The sequence below is a fragment of the Apiospora aurea genome, assembly GCF_038362705.1.
Source record: "Apiospora aurea strain CBS 24483 chromosome Unknown utg000004l_segment0_segment0, whole genome shotgun sequence".
Classification (NCBI taxonomy): Eukaryota; Fungi; Ascomycota; class Sordariomycetes; order Amphisphaeriales; family Apiosporaceae; genus Apiospora; species Apiospora aurea.
In genome coordinates this window covers 1,336,819-1,356,746 of record NW_027117391.1, presented here as the reverse complement: position 1 = coordinate 1,356,746, position 19,928 = coordinate 1,336,819, and the positions used below count along the sequence as shown (strand labels likewise).

General features: G+C 34.7%; 2 protein-coding genes across 2 annotated transcripts; both read right to left on the bottom strand.

Annotated features, from left to right (window-relative positions):
- Window positions 1-13,079: 13,079 nt before the first annotated feature.
- On the bottom strand, window positions 13,080-15,144 carry PG986_005234 (arginyl-tRNA synthetase; the record flags this gene model as incomplete). The annotated part of the gene is made up of 2 exons (XM_066841456.1): window positions 13,080-14,765; window positions 14,860-15,144. 2 exons carry the CDS (start codon window positions 15,142-15,144, stop codon window positions 13,080-13,082), a joined length of 1,971 nt encoding a protein of 656 aa, XP_066701318.1.
- Window positions 15,145-16,382: 1,238 nt separating this feature from the next.
- On the bottom strand, window positions 16,383-18,000 carry PG986_005233 (uncharacterized protein; the record flags this gene model as incomplete). Its single annotated transcript, XM_066841455.1, has 4 exons — window positions 16,383-16,859; window positions 16,911-16,988; window positions 17,049-17,369; window positions 17,500-18,000. The coding sequence occupies 4 exons, from the start codon at window positions 17,998-18,000 to the stop codon at window positions 16,383-16,385; spliced, it is 1,377 nt and encodes a 458-aa protein (XP_066701317.1).
- Between the last annotated feature and the right edge of the window lie 1,928 nt (window positions 18,001-19,928).

Genomic DNA, 19,928 nt, shown 5'->3' with positions numbered 1-19,928 from the left:
AAAAAACTCGATTATTATACTTTATATACCTTTTTATTTATTATATAAACTCCAGCCTTTTAATATCGGTTATTTTCGTACGTTAAAAAGGGCGTACGGGAAAGAAATTAAAGGTTTTATACGGGCGTATATTACTTATATTTTAAAGGAAGACTTTTTACTAGCGTTTTTAAAAGCGTTCTAAGCGATTTTTATCGTTTCGAATATATAAAGAAGCTTTCGAAAGACCGGACTCGTCCCGTATAATCCGGAATATATTATTTTATAATTAAATATAAAGCTACGTATTTTAATACTTCCGGGAACGTTTTCCGGCCTATTTATTCCTTAAAAATTAAAAACTTTAAATAACCCGATTAAAGCTTAATTTTAAATCGAATATATTCGAAACCGTATTATACGGTATTAAAATAGCTCTCCGACGTCGATTTTAATTAAACTTAATTAAATTACGAAAAGTATAACGTAAATAATATACTAGCTCGTTTTTTTAAAGGGTAAAATAACCGTATTACGAAAGGTAAATAAAATATTTAACCGGCGCCGCCGTACGAAAAAGAACGGCTATAAAATAAAAAATTACTTCGTATATAAGCTAAAAAAAACCTATAGTTTTAAAAAAACATTAATAAACAATTATAAAATAAATCGCGCCGAAATAATAGTTATATAAAAAAACTTAAAACGCGCCCGCGACGCTATAAAATTTACGAGGAGCTCGGGTATAATACGTATACTTATTAAAATAATATAGAAATATTTAAAGAGGAGGATTCCGATTAATTTTAATATATTAAATACGTTATAGTGAAATTAATTTATATTTCGTTATACGAAGCCTTAGAAAGTATTTAATTAAACCGTGTGTTTAATTAAACCGTGGATTACATTAAATTTAAATTTAATATTAATTTCTATAAAAGTAGTAAAATACACGGCTTTAAAAGTAATAAAGAATTCGAGCTTAATAATATAATTTATAAAAGCTTTAATAAATAACTCCATTTCTTTCGAATAAGCACGCTTTAAAAACGAATAAAGTATTATATCGAAAAGTTAAAGTAAATATAATAAATAAAGAAGTATATTAATAATAATAATATTATTATTTTAATAATATAACGTGGTTTACCACTACGCGACGTATATTACTTAAAGACGCACCTTTTTTACTTCTCGGCCCTTTTATATAAATTAATTTAATCACAACGCTTAAAATTAATTAAAATTACTCGTTATCCGATTCTTTGCTTAATTTTATATCTTTTTTATATATTCGCATATTATAATTTATTTCGCCGCAAATATTATAGCGCCTTTCACCGGTCGCCCTCCGTTTTAACGAACCCCTATTTTCACTTTTATTAAACGTTAAACGCTTCCCTTTTACTTTTTCGTCCTATAGTTATTAAAATTCTTTAAAAGTAAAAACTTTTTTAAGCTAAACTCGCGATTTTTTAACTCTTTAGCGCTTAAAAAATACTAAATTAACCTCCTTTAATATATATATTTTATCGCGTATAAAGGTTATTTTATAAGCTATTTTAATTATACCCTTCGCTATTTAATCTACCGTATTTAAAATCGGCGTCGAAATGCTTCTTTAATAAATAAACACCCTTTTTTTAATATAAATAAAGTGCTTAATTATTTATTAAGGGTTAAATAGCGCTTAAAGGTCGTAGGTATTAACCGTCCCTAAACGAGATAAGTTAAATATAAGCGTCCGGAGATATATATTTAGCTTATTAATTATCTCGTTAAGGTTATAAAGTATTAAACTAGATACGCTAAATTTAAATTTAATGTTAACTTTTATAAAAATAATAAAATACGCGGCTTTAAAAATAATAAAAACCTCGAGCTTAATAATATAGTTTATAAAAATCTTAATAAATAGCTCGATTTTATTTTAAATAAATACGCTTTAAAGGCGAATAAAATGCTATATCGAGAAATTAAAATAAATGCGATAAATAGGGAAACATATTAATAATAATAATATCGTTATCCTAGTAATATACCTCGAATTTAACCGAAATATAACTTTTATAACTATCGAAAATTAAGAGGCGGTAATAACCTTTCGTTTATAATTTAATATATTCATCGAAATACTTAATTTAATTTAAGCCTATTTTATTATTAATTTAACTATTAAAAATCAATTTAATTACTTAATTATCCGGTAAATCGATTTCGCGGGACTAATTCGCGAGATAATATTAACCTTGAACGATTAAAAACGGCGGAATATACTAGCCCTATAAATTAATATATTTAACGTAATCCACGGTCGAATTAAACACACGGTCGAATTAAACACTCGAAATCGTATAGAAAAACCGTTCGTGCGTAACCGTGCATTTTAATGAACCTTTATTTAAATTAAACCGGGTTTTAAAAATTAAACTTTTTATAAAGCATATAATAATATTATATTTTTAAACTTTTTATAATTATTTCATTTAAAAATAAATTTTAAATATTTAAATTTACAGGGGTTATTTTAGCGTATTTTAGTTTATAAGCTTAAATATATTAAAAAAAAAGAATAAAGATCGTATATTATTATATATTTTATATTGAATATAAATTTTAAACCCCGGTTTAATTTAAATAAAAATTCATTGAAATGCACGGTTACGCACGGACGGTTTTTTTATATGATTTCGAGTGTTTAATTCGACCGTGTGTTTAATTCGACCGTGGATTACGTTAATCGCCGTTACCTATTCTTAATTACTAGGTTAAACCGATTTTACCTTTCCACGCCGCTTAGCGCGTATTACGATAAATATTAACCCGATTATACTATAACGAACGGCTATCGAGGTTTAAAAGAAACCTCGTAAATATATTAAGGTTTATATTAATTAAAACGAGAGAGTACTTAAACGTATAAACGAGTGCGTTTATTTAATATAATAAATAATATCCTAAACTAATCGTAGAACTTAATTAAAAGTGTAATAGGTTCGTTTAAAGTAATATGCTTTACTAATATATTAAATTAATGCTTAAATTAATCACTAAAATAAAGAGTATTTATATAAAATATATAAGAAAGGTTTATCGTTATATATTTAATCTCTTCTTTACCGATTTTATTATATTTCTTTAAATCACTAGTTCACTAGTAATCCGATAATTTAATCGTAATATTTAATTTACTTACTAAAATAGTAAGCTATACTTTTAAGCTTACGGTAGCTTACGGTAATTTATAATACGCTATTACGTAACGAGGTGGTCCGTACGTCTTTTATTAATATTCCCGTTCGTTACTTTTAACTACGGGGCTTTTAAAATCGCTATACCTTTTTTTTAACTATATAAATAGCTAAATTATAATATTATTTCCCCTCTTTTTTAATCTTTATTTTTAAAATACCTAGGTCCTTTTTAACCCTAATATTTCTTTTTCCTATTCTATATTTTTAATAGGTTTTCCTTTTTTCTTATTTTTTAATAATATACGTTTATTATATTAAATTATATAGAAAAGTTTCGTTCGTTAAAAATTAATTAACGCTTTAAACTCTTTATTATTATCGAGGAATTCGGGTTTAAAATTATACTTTATACTCTTTGTTTTAAATAAGGGTAGAAATATTAAATAATAAAGGGCGTTTTTCGTTATAAAAAATATATTCGTCGTAATCGTTCGTATAATAGTTCCGGGGTTCCGGTGTCGTCGTTATTATATATTATAACGGAATCTTAGCGTTTTTATAGCGAAAAAACTAAAGCGGAAATAAAGTTAAACTTTTTTTTAAAATAATTTCGTTCTTTTTAATAAAAACTAAACGAGTTTATAGCTCGTTTAAAACGCTTTTATTAATAGCGCGCCTTTTTTAAAATTCGTGGTACGGAAATAATTAATCGTAGACTTTAATCTTTAAATAAGCTTAAAAAATCCGAACGCGAGGAGTCGAAGGCGGCTATAAAAACTTAGTCTCTTAATGCTTTCGGGGTAATTAATTAAAATATGGCGGGTTTCGATTTTTTTTTACCGCCCGTGCTTTAAATTTTTAAAGCTCCTTAACGGCGTTCTTTAAATATTTTTTAGGTTCTTATATATTATTTTCCGGTAAATAACCTTTCTATTTAATGAAATACTTTTATCCTCGTCCGATTCGTTTCTTATCGAGGATAGTTTCGACTTTATATTTATACTAATCTATTTTAATTTCTAATTATATTTTAACTTTTATATTTACTAGGGTTAGTTCGAGTAATAAGATATAAAAGATAAGATATATCCGTATTATTTTAAGTAGCGATAGTCGATAGTTAGTTTCTAAAATAACTTCTACGATTTTAAATAATTTAATCTTTTTAAAGTTTAATTTATCGTTAAGTCGTTTAGTTTTAATGTTTCGTTAAAAGAGGTAAACTTTTCCTCCCTTTTTTAGGATAAGTCCCTTTATTTTTTTCTTATCGGTATATTTCTTTATTTAATCTTAAAGAAAGATAAGGTCTTCTTATAATAATATTTAAAGCTGTTTTAGTTTTTCGACTTAAATAGTCGCTATCGGTGCTAATTCTCTTTTTAACGGTATTCGAGTAATATCGGGGTTAAACCTATAGTTTACCTTAAAAAGTAATATATACGTAGTCTCGTTATTTATATTATTATATACGAACTATACTATAAATAATAACCGTACCTAGTTATTTTATTAGTGGTTAACGTAGTATCGCAGGTATTACTCGAATATTTAATTTATACGTTCGGTTTATTTATCGGTTTATAAGTAATAAGTTATAAATAATTTATATTTAACTCTAAGTTATACTATAAAGGATTTCTAAAATTTAGCGATAAATAATTTATCTCGATTAGAGATAATCGTTTTTAATAATCTATATTAACTAATAATAGTCTTAAAAAAGGTATATATTAAGTTATTCGTATCGCTTACTTCCTTATATAGTAGGAAATAAATATATTTAATAAGTTTATCGGTAATAATTAATACGCTATTATACTTCACCTTAATTAATAGTTCCTCGGACGATAATAATTTAACAATAAAATCTAATGCGATTATTTTCCAAGCTCTATTTAAAAGTAGTATAAGTTATAATTCCTTATACGGTTAATATCGTGCGGCCTTAGCTTTATTATAAAGGTCGCATTCGTTAATTACTTTAGCCACTCGTTCTTTAAGATTCTTATAATCGAATTACCTATTAATTCTTTTCTATATTTTAAAAATTCCTTAATATTTATAAGCTAAATATATATAGAATTCTTTAATGAATTTATTTTAATATTACTCGGGGATATCGATCTTACCGTAGCGGTACTTAAATCTATTTTTAATATTAAATTTATCTCTAGCTTAATTTATAAAATCCGTTATCTCAGGGGTATATTCCTTAAATTTTTTAATCTATTCTTTATAGAATTATATTTTATAGGTAACTTAAATATATCGCGATGATATTAAATTTTTATCCTTATCGTATATAAGGATCGTGCGTATTTTTAGCGGTACATCCTGCTAATAGTTTAGTCTTCGGCTTAAAGTATTAACCCTGCCGTTATTATTACCCTTTTTAATAAATAATAACGAAGTTAAATTTTAATAGGAATTCTAATTATCGTATTTATCGTTTATTTAATTCTTTACTAGTGGTAAACGTAATAAGGTTTTTATAATCGATATAAACCTTTATTAATTTTTCGATACTATTTAAATAATATCTCTATTTTTTAAAAGCTTTAATAATAACTATTAATTCCTTATCGTGGATTTAATAATTAAACTCGGGTCCATTTAATTTCTTTAAAAAGAATATAATTAAGTGCGACTTTTCGTTATCGTCCCGTTAATTTAGCTAGTCTCCGATCGTATAGTTTAATACGTCGGTCTCGACCTTAAAAGATTTACTAAGATTTATTACGTAAAGCATTAGTTCGCTAAAAATTCTATCCTTAGTAACTTAAAAACCCGATTCTTTCTTATCGATTTATTAGAATAGCGTATCCTTTCGTATTAAATACGTAAAGGGTATCGCTATTTTATTAAATCCGGGGACGAAAATCCGGTAATAATTAGTTAATCTTAAAAAGGATTTAACTTTTATAACGCTTATAAACCTAAGCCACTTTTATATTATTAATATTTTAAAAGGTTTTATTCGGATTTCTCCCGGGGATATTATATATCCTATAAAAGTAATTAACTTCTTATAAAACTCGCTTTTCTCTAAATTAACTAAAAGTTTAACGTTTTATAACTTTTAAAGTATTATTTTAACGTGCTCTTTATACTATTCCTCGTTTTCGAAATAAATTAAAATATTATCCAAGTAAATTACTACGAACTTATCGAGGTATTTTCGTAGAATATAATTAATTATACTTTAAAAACTCGTAAATACGTTAATAAATTTAAAAAGTATAGTTTAATATTTAAAGTGCCCGTACTTAGTTCGAAATACCGTTTTCTATTCTTCTCCTTCTTTAATACGGATTAAATTATATACGTTAAATAAGTTAAGTATAGTGAAAATAATTACCTTATATAGCTTATCGCGTAAATCGCTAATTAAAGGAAATAAGTATCGGTTTTTAATAATGATTTCGTTAAGTTTCCGGTAATCGACGTATAGTCACTATTTCTTCTTCCCGTCCTTACCTTTTCGGGGAATAAAAAAAATAGGGTATCCTACTAATAAAGTGAATAGTTATATAACTCCTTTTTTTAAGGTTCTTTTTAATATACTCCTTTAAAACTTCCTCGTATTCCTAATTAAGCTTATATATTAATATAAACTATAGTTCCTTCCTTTTTTTAAAGGGTATTTCGTAATCTCACCGTATGTAAAACAATAAACCCGTTTTTAATTTCTTATTAAAAAGGTTTATAAATTACTGGTATTTTTTTAATATAGTCGTTATAACGTTCGGTTTAAGTTTTTTAATAATAATATATACTCGAAATATTTTAAGCTTACTTAAAAGTCTTTTCTTAAAACGTTACTTAGCGATTAAACCTTTTCTTAATATATCTTACTAAAGTTAGCCTATTTTTTAATTAATTTTAAGATTACTTACCCGTAATTAGGGTATTTTTAATATTATATTATATCCTAATACTTCTATAATATTATACGTAATTCGTTTATAATATCCTTTAATATTAACCGAAAAGTTCGCGATTTCCCTTCGTACTTCTTTATTTTCGTAGGTTATAAGTCCTCTATTAACGGTTTTAAGTCGGTATAGGGCGTCTTTTTTTTACTAATTTAATTTTAAGCTATTAACGATTCTTAGTAAAATATAGTTTCTTTACACTCCGCTATTAAATAACGTTTTAATAATAACTCTTTTAATATTTACTATTAATATTATATATTTATAAATATCTCGTTTATTCGTTATAAAGTATAAGGATTTATTTTATTCCGTCGAATATCGTTCTTTTATAACCGGTGGGGTTTATTTTTCGATTATCGTTATAGGTTTTTATAAGGTATATTAGTTTTTTTTTAAGTTCGTACTTAAGCTCTTAAAATTTTTAATTATAAGCGTTATACTACTATACTATTTATAATACGTTATTTTTATTAAATAGCTATTTATTTTTAAAGGGTATTATAATAATAGTTCTTTTTATAATAACGTAATCCACGGTTTAATTAAATACACGGTTTAATTGAATACTTTTTAAGGCCTCGTACAACGAAATATAAATTAATTCCACTATAACGTATTTAATATATTAAAATTAATCGGAATCCTCTTTTTTAAATACTTTTATATTATTTTAATAAATACGCGTATTATACTCGGGCTCCCCGTAAATTTTATAGAGTCGCGGGCGCGTTTTAAGTTTTTTTATACGACTATTACTTCGGCGCGATTTATTTTATAATTATTTATTAACGTTTTTTTAAGACTATAGGTTTTTTTAATTTATATATAAAGTAATTTTTTATCCTATAGTCGTTTTTTTTTCGTACGGCGGCGCCGGTTAAGTATTTTATTTATTTTTCGTAGTGCGGTTATTTTATTTTTTAAAAAAGCGAGCCGGTATATTATTTACGTTATATTTTTCGTAATTTAATTAAGTTTAATTAAAATCGATGTCGGAAAGCTATTTTAATACCGTACGATACGGTTTCGAACGTATTCGGTTTAAAATTAAGCCTTAATCGAGTTATTTAAAGTCTTTAATTCTTAAAGAATAAGTAAACCGGAAAACGTCCCCGGAGGTGTTAAAGTACGTAGTTTTATATTTAATTATAAAATAATATATTCCGGATCGTACGAAACGAGTCTAATCCTTTAAAAGCCTCCTTATATATTTAAAACGGTAAAAATCGCTTAGAACGCTTTTAAAAACGTTAATAAAAAGTTTTTCTTTAAAATATAAATAATATACGCCCATATAAAACTTTTAATTTTTTTCCCGTACGCCTTTTTTAACGTATAAAAACAGCCGATATTAAAAGGTTAAAGTTTATACAACGAATAAAAAAGCATATAAAATATAATAATCGAGTTTTTTTTATAATAAAGCTCGAAAACTATCGAGTAGTAATTTTTATAACCGTTAAGGATTAATAAACGGTAAATACCCTTTATACGAAACTTCGTATATTTATCGAAGTATCGAATTTAGTCCTCGCTTTTTTTATTCGTAGTTTAATTATTTTTAATAATTACGATTACTTAATTTTTCGGTAATAAGCTATTTTCGTATTAAGAAAAAAGGTACGTTTTCCCGGTAAAAATAATATATAAAAAAATAACGTAACCGTATAATTCGACGCTTTATATTATTATAACCTATTCCCGGTTTTTTTATTATATTACCCTAGGCTTTTTACGTTAATCGGAAGTGGTTACGATTATTTCGAACGAAATTTAATTTATAAAAAGCCCGGTTTCGTTGAAATTATATATATCCTTTTTTAAATTTTATACTTATTAATTATATTCCGTATAAAAATAAACTATGCGCGATACGCGTCGAGATTTTCGTAAAAAACTCTTTAATAATCGAGTTTTCGGTTAAAACGCGTCCGGAGATTTAATTATCGTTATACGAAATTAAAAGCTTAATTAACGCCGACGCGTTCCGCGTCGCGTAAATTAAATAATCGATTCGCTATATTTTTAATACTATTTATTTAAAGCGGAAACGATCGCGAATTTAAATTAATTATATATTATACGATTAATTACTTTTCGAAATTCGTAAACTTTTACGTTAATAATTACGTATTTCGTCGTAAAATATTACCGTAACGCCGATAACGTAAAGTTATATAAGGGATATTATATATTCGCGTTGCGATTCGTACGCGTAATTTAGGGGTTTTTTAAAACGTTTAAAACGTTAATTATATATCGTTCTTTTTCTATTAATTTACTATCGTGAATAATAAAAATATAAGGTATAAAATGTGAGTTATACGGAATTAAAAAAAGTGTTTAATTAAACCGTGTGTTTAATTAGACCGTGGATTACGTTAATTATTATTTAAGTCTTAATAATATCTTTTTATTTTAATAAAAGCTATATAATTTAATATATTCGTACCGTAGTTAATATTATAATTCTTTCCGTTATTTACGATAAGTTTTAAGTGACGGCATTAGCTTTAAGTAATCGGTATATCTTAGCTTTTCTAGGTACGTAGAAAAGGTATTCGTTTATTTAATATTTTAATTAATTAATTTTTCTATTTAAGTATTTACGTGGCCACTCGGGGTTTTCTTTTACTAATAAGTAAGGAGCCCGAGCGGTAGAATATATAGTTTTTATATATATAATATTATAATAGTAGTATATTATAAATATTAAATTCTTGCCGATACGTCGTAAAAATTAATAATATATTATCTTATCGCTTAGGTATTCGATACATATATTATAAATATATAAGATTTATAAAATAAAGCAGTGTTCGATGCTTTTAAGGCTAACCCTTACGTCGTTACCTATTTAATAATTATTTCCTATATCTTAAAACGACGTATCGAGTAAACTCTTTATACTTTATTAACTTATAAATATAGGAATCCCGGGGATAATTATTTACTTATCCTTATAAAATCGCCGGGATTATTAAGTTACCGTAGGTATTATTTTAATAATTAGTAGCTAACCGATTTCCTTAGGTTAATAGCGTTATTTTCGTGTAATCCGTTTTTCATTAAGCGTAATTAATTTAATAATATTGTCGGAGTTATAATTATTACTAATAAATATTTATCGAAGTATAGCGATTATTTAAAAGATTATATACTTCTTAAATATCTTCGGGAACTAATTAATTCCTTCCTTATTTACTAAGTAAATAAAGCACTTATCGTCGTAATAAGCTATTTAAAATAAGTTACCGTGTAACACGTTTAGCGTATTATTAACGCTATTTCTTTTAATAGCTACTAAGGGTTTTTCTATTTTAATAATATTAACGTAACGTTTATTAGGAACGCGCTTAAACGTTTTTTTAGGATTTTTATAATCCTTTATAAAGTATCCGTCTTTCCCGTAATTATAATAAGTAACGTTTTTCCGGCGCTTACCTTTATTATCTCGATAAGTAATATTTAAGTTTATAAGTCCGTTATATAACTTATAAGATATTTTTTTTAAATACGTTAAATAGGTTAACCGTTATTAACCCGGGGTTTATTATTTAATTATAAAGCTCGATTACCCGACTTTTCTAAACGTCGTTTATATAAACGGTTATCGATTTTAATTACCTTTTCCACGTACTTATCGAATTATTTAAAGCGATCCTCCCGGTTAATTTCGTCCTTTATAGTTTTTCGTAGTTTTACGTAAAAAAATATTATTAAAGCGTTATTATTACTCTACTTTATTCGCAAAGAAATTTACTTAAACTTTACGGTATACGCGGAAATTAATCCTTTTTATTTAAGTTATATAAATTATTTTTTTATAGTCCGAGCTTTATTTAAATTTCCGAAAATAGTTTATAGCTTTTCCTCGAAGGTAAAGTAATAACGAAAAATATAGCGTATTTAAATATTTTATTCTTTATTAAGGGGGTTATCGAGATAGTCTTTTATAATAAGTTTAAACTATATAAGAGCGTCCTTTTTAAAGTATCCTACGGTATAAAGGATTCGATCGGCCTCTAAATCGAAATCCTTAACGTAAAAGCGTAAATATACCTTTATTTAGGTTAAAAATTTATAAATAATCCTTTCTTTATTATTATAAGTTTAAAGTACGGTAAACTTATATTTAAGGCGTTGATATATAAGTAGTAAAGTTACTTAGTTAATAAATTATTTATTATCGCTAGTTAATTAATTAATTCGCTTTTAAAACTATTCGACGAGTTAAAAAACGTTCGATCCTCCGGTTAAGTTATTTATATTACCCTAGGCGAAGGTTCCGTTATTATTAAGATTTTAAGGTATTATAATACTTTTATAGGGATATTATTTAAAGGTTTAAATAATGACTTATAAAAATAAAAGCGATTAAAATATAACGAACGGCTATTAAAGTTTAAAAGAAACCTTATAAATATATTAGGGTTTATATTAATTAAAACGAAAGAGTATTTAAATATATAAACGAGTGTATTCGTTTAATATAATGAATAATATCCTAAATTAATTATAGAATTTAATTAAAAGTGTAATAGGTTCGTTTAAAGTAATATGCATTATTAATGTATTAAATTAATAGTTAAATTAATTATTAAAATAAAGAGTGTTTATATAAAATATATAGGAAAGGTTTATTATTATATATTTAATCTCTTTTTTACCGATTTTATTATATTTCTTTAGATCACTAGCTTACTAATAATCCGGTAATCTAATCGTAATATTTAGTTTACTTATTAAGATAGTGAGCTATACCCCTGGGCTTACAATAGCTTACGATAATCTATAATAAGCTATCACGTAACGAGGTAGTCCGTACGTCTTCTGCTAATATTTCCGTTCGTTATTTTTAACTACGGGGCTTCTAAAATCGCTGTGCCTCTTTCTTAGCCGCATAAATGGCCAGGTCGTAACATATACTTATTATAAAGCCGGTCTCGTCGAAATTCTAAATATCTTCGTCGATAATCCCGTATTTCGCTTTTATATTCGCGACTAGCGTAAACTAAATAAAAATAACTTTAAAATCCTCGTAAAAAGCCTTTTAATAATTATACTAATAATTTATTTTAATTTTTAAATTTAAGTTATAATTAATAAAGCGCTTAACTTAATACTTACCGACGTAATCGCCGTTATGTAACGCGGTAAAAAAATTAATTATATTTTCTATACTAGCGAAATCGGGAGGTATCCCTCGGATATCTAGATTAATTATATATTTACGAAGTATCTCCTTTTTAATTAAATTTATTTTACGTCGTTTTAATCGGATTTCACGTTTTAAAGTTCGGCCGTAAATTCGATAATATAAAGTTAATTCGAGTATATTATAAGCTTTTACTACTACTCTTTAACTTATTTAATTCAGTCCGTTTTATATCACTTAAATTATTAAAACTATCCGATTTTTTTAAGATTAATTAAGCATTATAATTATAAAAGTATTACGCGTTAAAGTTTAATTATATTAAAATTAAATTAAAGTGCGTCGCTAAGTAATATACGTCGCGTAGTAATAAACCACGTTATACGTACGGTAATAAATAATATATAATATAATATATTTTAAATCTTATATAATGTATACTCTATTTAAATAAAGAGGGGATCGTAAAATCCCCTTTATACGATAAAATAGATAGTCCGTGCGTACAGCGCACGTAATCCCCCTGAACCGTATTAATTATTACCCCTGAGCTAGATATTCCAACACTAAGTGAACCTCGTAGGTTGTGGTGTACTGGTACTAGGCTACTCGGCGATCAGCTTATTCCATGTTATAAGCGTAGCGGGAACCAATCTGCAGTCAAATTCAATATCGTAATCAATTTCTTGTACATAGCCATAACCAGGAGAGCCAAACTGCAACCCGGCCCAGTAGCAACAAACACCTCCCGTAGAAACGCTCCAATATATAAATAACAAACACGCCAAGTACTGTGTGAGTGCTTACTCATCCAATAGGGGGAACCCCAAGCAAGTTCATCCCATGGCCAAGTACCTGCTTGACGCACTCATACAGCATCAACTTCGCCTTCCGGCTCTCAGCCGTCTCCTCCTCGGGAGCCGCACTGCTGGGGCCGGCCCCATCTTCATCACCGCCGTCGCCTTCATCTTCATCTAGCTCCATTGCAGACGCCTCCGCCAGCCGTGACAGGTACGACAGTAACCCATGGGGCTCGAGCGTCTTGAACGTGGCGGCGGTGACGTCGGGGTACTGCGCCATCATTCGCAGCAGGTCGATGCTCTCGTCCTTCTGCAGCGCGGCGTGATCGGGGGTCGGGTCGTCTCCGCCAGCATCCTCGCCCTCACTCTCGGGGCCCTTGAGCTCGGCGATCGCCGAGGCAAGCTTGGCGTACTCCTGCTGAAGCATGCGGCACGAATCGCCCTCCTCGGCTGTCATGCGTTTCTTGTCGAAAGCATAGCCGTGGGAGCGCTTCCCGAACAGGTCCAATGATAACAGGCCGCCAACAGCGGCCGGGTCACCACCTCCAGCAGGGATAGGCTTTTCTTTACCTTCGTCTTCATTCTCCTTCTCATCCTCAGCTTCTGCGGCTTGCATGATCTCCGCACACTCATCGAGGATCTGTCCCAGCGACATAGTCTTCTTCACGTGAGGCGCCATGCCCGCAATGTCACCGAAACTAACATGCTGCAGCTTCTTGGCGAGGTCCTCGCGGCCCAGGAGCTCGAGCGTCTTGAAGACCTGCTGGAAGTGCGAGTTCTGCTTCGAGGCGACGACGTAAATCATCTTGTCGAACGCGTGCTTCTTCTCGCGGTCCACCGCGGCGGCAAGGTCCCGCAGGAAGTAGGTGCTGGAGCCCGTGCGGGCCCGCACAATGACTGTGCCCAGACCTCTGTTGCCGTGGTCTTCGAAGTTGATGATCTGCGACCCGTCGCTCTCCTGGAGCACGCCGTTCGCGGTAAGCGTCGCTTCGATCTCGGTCATGGTCTCCTGCAGGGGCTGGGACTCGCCCGAGTACTCGTCGAAGGTGACCCCGAGCCGCTTGTAGGCGGGCTCCAGCTTGGTCAGAGTAATGTCGCGGAACTTCTTCCAGAACACGAGGGCCTCCTCATCTTTGTCCTCCAGCTTCTTGAAGAAGCCATCACGCTGTGCGAAGATACCCTGACTCTCGATCTCGGCCGTGCTCTTGTTCTCGTTCTTGGCCTGCTTGCTGGCATCCGACTCGGGCTGGAAGTCGGCCTTGATCTTGCCGAAGACATCCATGATGTGGTCGAGCGGGTCGGCTGCCAGCGCCTCCTCGGAGCCGTACTTGTCCCACCCGACAGCGAAGAGGGCCAGGCCCTTGCCCCAATCGCCGAGGTAGTTCATCCTCACCACGTCCCAGCCCATGCATTCGTACATCTTGGCCACGAAGCCGCCGACGATGTTACTTCTCAGGTGGGATCCGTTGAAGTCGCCGGGGATGTTCGGAGACGAAAACTCCACAACGATCTTCTTTTGGCCCCCCGCCGGGTTGGCTGGATCCTTGAGGCCCTGTGCATGATCTTCGCCGTACGTCGTGCCTCTCTCACGGATGTATGGTAACATCAACAGAGGGAGGGTCTTCTGAGAGAAGAAGAAGCGGAGCTGGACTCCATCGGGGTACGGAACCGCGTAAAGAGGCGAAGTAGGCAACTATAAGTGGAAAAAGGGGTTGTCAGATCATACCATCACCACAACAATCCCTAGTACAGTAACAACCACGAGAAGAATCAGATCATGTATATACCTTCTGTACAAGCTCTATAGCGAACTCCTTGATGTCTTTGACATCTTTCGGCTTCAATTTTGGCACGACAACGGCCAGATCCGCCAGAGTCAGATCGGTTGCTGTCAGTATTGCTTCATAGGCGGCCGCCACATCGCACTCTAGTGTCGCGGCGATGAGGCTGGCAAGATGCAGCCGGTAGATGTCAATGGGCTTTGTTAGGGCGTTGGCTGCGGGGACATCCGGAAAGGGGGAGTCCAGACCGAGGCCCGCGAGCCGGCCTTCGAGTTCGGTGAGGCTAGCCATCTTGACTATTTCATCAATGCCAAAGTTTTATCTCATGCGGAAGCTATTTCTGCCTTTGGAAGATAGTGTTGCTTGCTTGCCTACTTGCAAGGCATATTTTGATCGAGAAAAAGGTTGGGCTCATGGTGTTCTACAAGGAATCTCTCAAAGTATGGCATCTTCAGCAGAGCCTCATGACGTTAAGTGAGGCGGAATTTGCATGAGGCCAATATTTCATGGTGCATCAGAAGCAATGGGAATCGGTCCGCAGATCTTTGGGTAGCATTCAAGCATTTGATCCAAGGACGTTGGGCTTCCATGATGGTTGCACATACATTTGGAGTCCTGGGTGATTGGTCCAGGCTGCTGTTGCCAACCAATAGGCCCTCGACACGCTCGAATCGCTTTAGGATTGTCAGCCTCTGAGCGGGCGGGGGGAGATATTGGCTCATTCGATATCACTAGATGAGGGGCCAACCGGTGAGGCAAGCGGTGCCAATACACGACTTCTATCAAAGCCAATACTATATCAGCAGCCAAGCACGCGGATGCCTACATAAGGTGATCACCGCCTAGAATGTAGCTCTTACTGTTGCTGATCGCCGATAACCTAGCTGACAACCGAGTCTGCCTTGTCCATGCCAAGATAAATCTAGGTCGCTGCCGTCCCTCCTGTGCCGTGATGGAAGAGGGAATACTCGCCGCAGCCCAACATGTCAATGCGTGCGAGGATTAATCTAAAGATGGGTGGCTCGGGCTGTACCATGTCGGAGTCAGTGAAAGAAAGACATAGTCTACCTTTGACCGGTTTACAGAAGGCGCAGTTCGATGTCGTGGTTGTAATACGGTAGATAAGTCGATGTGTAATCAGCCACAAGGTGGGCACGGCATATTATTAGGCATCGATGTTACCCAAGGCTGGCAATCTTCAATAAGCAAGTCTGTTTGACTGAAATAATTTCGTAGAACTGACTCTAAACCTTTAGGCTGCAGGTTACGGTCAGTTGATGAGAGCAGCGTATGACAGCATGAAGTGGCATGCAGTAAATACAGCCTGTTTACCTAGCTAATGATTCTGGATGGCTTGAAGCTTTATATATAATGAAATAAACGTTATACTAGCTGTAATATTAAACAGTCCCTAATCCGCACAGTACGGCGTTATACAGTGGGCAATGCTTGTGTGATCAAGTGCTATCATAGTCATATCTTAGTACTGATTACATGACTTATTTAACATTCATTCTGGTAATAACAACTCAGTTATTATATGGTCTTGATCTTGTATGCACCACTTCTGGATACGCAAGACCAGTATCATCCCGTCTTGAAAATGGCTGACGCATATGTCCATCTCTATCCTTGTCACGATTAGGTCGCCTATTCGAACCACTGTTCCTCCATGTATTGCTACGTCCAGCCCGGCGTCGGTCCATCATGGGTTGTCTTCTCTTGGGTATCACTTCTTCCCATAATGGGGAGGCTCCTGGTGTTTTCCAAGGGGCTGGGCTACCGGGTCTGTCGTCCCGACTAGTGTCCCTGAGAGGCAGTCGTCCAAATGTCAAGGAGTTCACTATCTGGGGCCATGTGTATCCATCCCGCCTCTCCTGGATTATTGAGCCCAAGACGGTGATGCTGAATGTCACGAGTATGAACCATACGAGTGTCAGCTTTCCACCCAAAATGTTGGCTTGGAAAAGCCCAGCAGCTAAGGTCGGAGCTCCGAAGAAGAATGTCTGATTGCCGTCAGTGGGATATTCGCCTGAATAGCCATCTCCGTCACTTACGTATGTAGAATTCGTCGTAAAGTTTGCTTGCTGTAAGACCATGACGAAGTTCCCTGCAACAGACAGATGTAGGATAAGCTAGTAACGGGTATCAGATTCAATTTATTCTATACTGTTCTCTTGCAGTGGATTACTTACCTGTTCCTTGAACACCTGAGCCTCCTGACGTAATGTAGACAAGCTGTCGCGGATAATGTCCAGCTCATCGACAGACTGTCTGATCTCTTGAAGTGGAAGCTGCAATAGCTGTGAGGGCTCAAGGCCCATACATTTGGCGAGCCCGGACTTTTCGAACTTGAAAAATGCCTTGATCACTTTTTCCAAGGTAACCAGAAGCTTTTCAAGAAGATACATAACGGCAGTCACCCACTCGTAGTTTTTATTGACCGCTTCCGCGTGGCCATCCGTAGATGCCAGCGTCAGTTTTGCTGAGGGTGATGTAATATGCGGATTACTCAACTAGAAGAATGCGTTTAGGTAACTTGACCATCTGAAGGAGCAGGTATAAAATCCCAGGACTGAGTGTGGTAGCAAGGCAGCCACCAGCAGAGATGAATGAATGGGTGCTAATAAAGTAAAGCCAACTCACATAGTCCGAGACTTTCGACGACATTTCATCCCGAATGTGATCCCACTCGTCTTTGATTTTGTCCAATCGGGCACTTAAGATAACGAGAAAATAATGCCTAGGATCTAACCACTTGTGAGGAATTGTGGTGTTTCCAATGGTCAGAGGATCCGTGAAGTCGGTGTCATGCTCCCCGTCGTAGTCCGGCAGCATGTCCTCGTTGTCCCCACAAACTGATTCATCGTTATTGTTTGCGCCTGGATAGAAATATGTGTCGGAGAAGGACAAAGCTGTCCAGTAAGTGTTGTTGTAGCCAGTTACCACGCAGGAGGACTGGGCTTCATATAGGTAATCAACTGGCATATCCTTTCTATTGCCCAGGCCTGAGTCCATAGATCGTGACAGAAAGGACATGTCCTGCAGCTTCCTGAGAGGCTTGCCATCCTTGGTCTTTCGGATGTCTTCACAGTTGCTCCCGTTACTCTGATATCGCCAAGCAAGATATGGAAGGTGAAATTCCATGACGAATGCTTTGCCTTTATCCTCACATGGCTACTATGTGTCAGTCCGCGCCAAAGCGGTTCCGAGATCCGAGAAGAATAAGAAAGGGCGGCTTACCAAAATACGAACACTCATCAGCCCATCAGCTTTGATGTATCGCTTTATGAAATCTCTTAGCACCAACCGTTGATTCCATGACGCCCTACATATTAAACTGCTGACAGTATGGCAGCTAGGATCAGGGATGTGGCTGTGAAGATTAGTAAAGTGATTATCCGAAACGATTTTCTTTTTCTTACATGCGTCTGATACGGGCATCTGTGAAGGTCTCGTGTCCAAGTCGCTGTTCCCTTGTCAGCTCACAGCTTCCAGTCGTAATAGAAGGCATCCGAGATATTTCACCTTCAACTTGAGGATCCTTAGGAACTCGTCATCTTTCATGACACCACTATAGTCCCGAGACCCATGCCCCTGGCTACTGTCATCCAACCATATCACGTTGCGATTCAGAGGCAAAAAAGTCCCAGATCTGTGTTCTAGAATAGACTGATTGCTACACAAAGGATGAAACAATCTTGGGAGGCGAAGCCTTGCTGGCGAATGAACAGGAATCGCCAGGAACTCGTCAAGCGGATCAAGCGATGGGCTGCCCAAGATAGCATCTTTCATGTCAAGATAGGGGGTATCTTCTCCATTCGGGCTAATTTCGTTTGTTTCCCAGTTGAATGACTTGCTCGGACGGGATATATCAGGAGTTATAGACATCATGTGAGATCGTGTACTCGGGAAAGGTGCATTGCAAGGCACACAGAACGGCTGGTGGTAGTGGACAAGGAGGGAAATTAGCAAGACCCCGCAGAACCCTGACAATGCAGCATCTATGTTTGGCGATTTCCATTGGAGAGCAAGGTGACAAGTCAATTCCAACTTAGGTTCAGCTGGCGAGGCCTACTGTTTTATACTTAGAGCCACCCAGTTCGACGCGGAACTGGTATTGTCATTCAACATCACTAGCGTAGACCATCTATCCGACAGAACCTCCCATTGGACTTTTCGAAGCTGTGAGTCTTTTCACGCAGGATAACGACAATATATTTTTAATCCCTAAGCTCGTCGACTAGCCTTAGAGCACCCCAGCTCATGCAGTACGGCCCGAGAGGCTGTCGCCTTGTTGCCTAGGTTGGCGTCGTGGTGACTGCCTTGCTCTATCAAACCTTGCCCCCCATTGGGTGCCCGCATCCGCCAGACTAAGGAAATTCAAACCATTGGGGCGAATTGCTTTCGAAGCAACTCCTTCCCCTAAACTACCCAGCACCAACTTCAATCGTACCCAAGGCTGCTTTCTGCGTGGTCTGCAGTGGATACCCAAGTATCCAGTGGTCACAGCATTGGATTATGCCACTATTCAGAGTCAGCAGGTCCAGATGATCGCATCGCCGCCTTGAATTGGCTCCTATTCGAGTGATCCGATGCCGAAAGATGTTGAAGTCTTCGCCCGAGCTATGTGGCCATTCGAGAGGGCCACCAGTGTTAAAAGGACACGCTTCCTTGCCTATAGCCAGGTCAGCCCAACTTAGTGATGCTGCGCAGCTTACTTATTAGCCTAGGCAGCCTGCCTCAAGTCCGGGAGATAACGGGGAGCCTCTACCACTAAAACTTAGGTACGCAACTCTCGTGCACACCACCTTCCCCGACATGCCGTCCGCTGTCAGCGACAAGGCAGAATCATATGGGCAAGGTGTACTGCAAGGTCGGCCACTCTTTTTGACTGTTTCGACCGGGCAATTGCCGCAACGTGGTGTGTTGCAACTTTCGCATGGGTCAAGACGAATCGGCATCGGGCCATGCCAGCAAAAGCACTGTCCAGAAAAAGTCAATTAGCAAGAGCATCCTTCCATCAGGTTAAGATCCTTCTCTTCCAGTCAAGGATCAGACTTACGCAGGTCCAA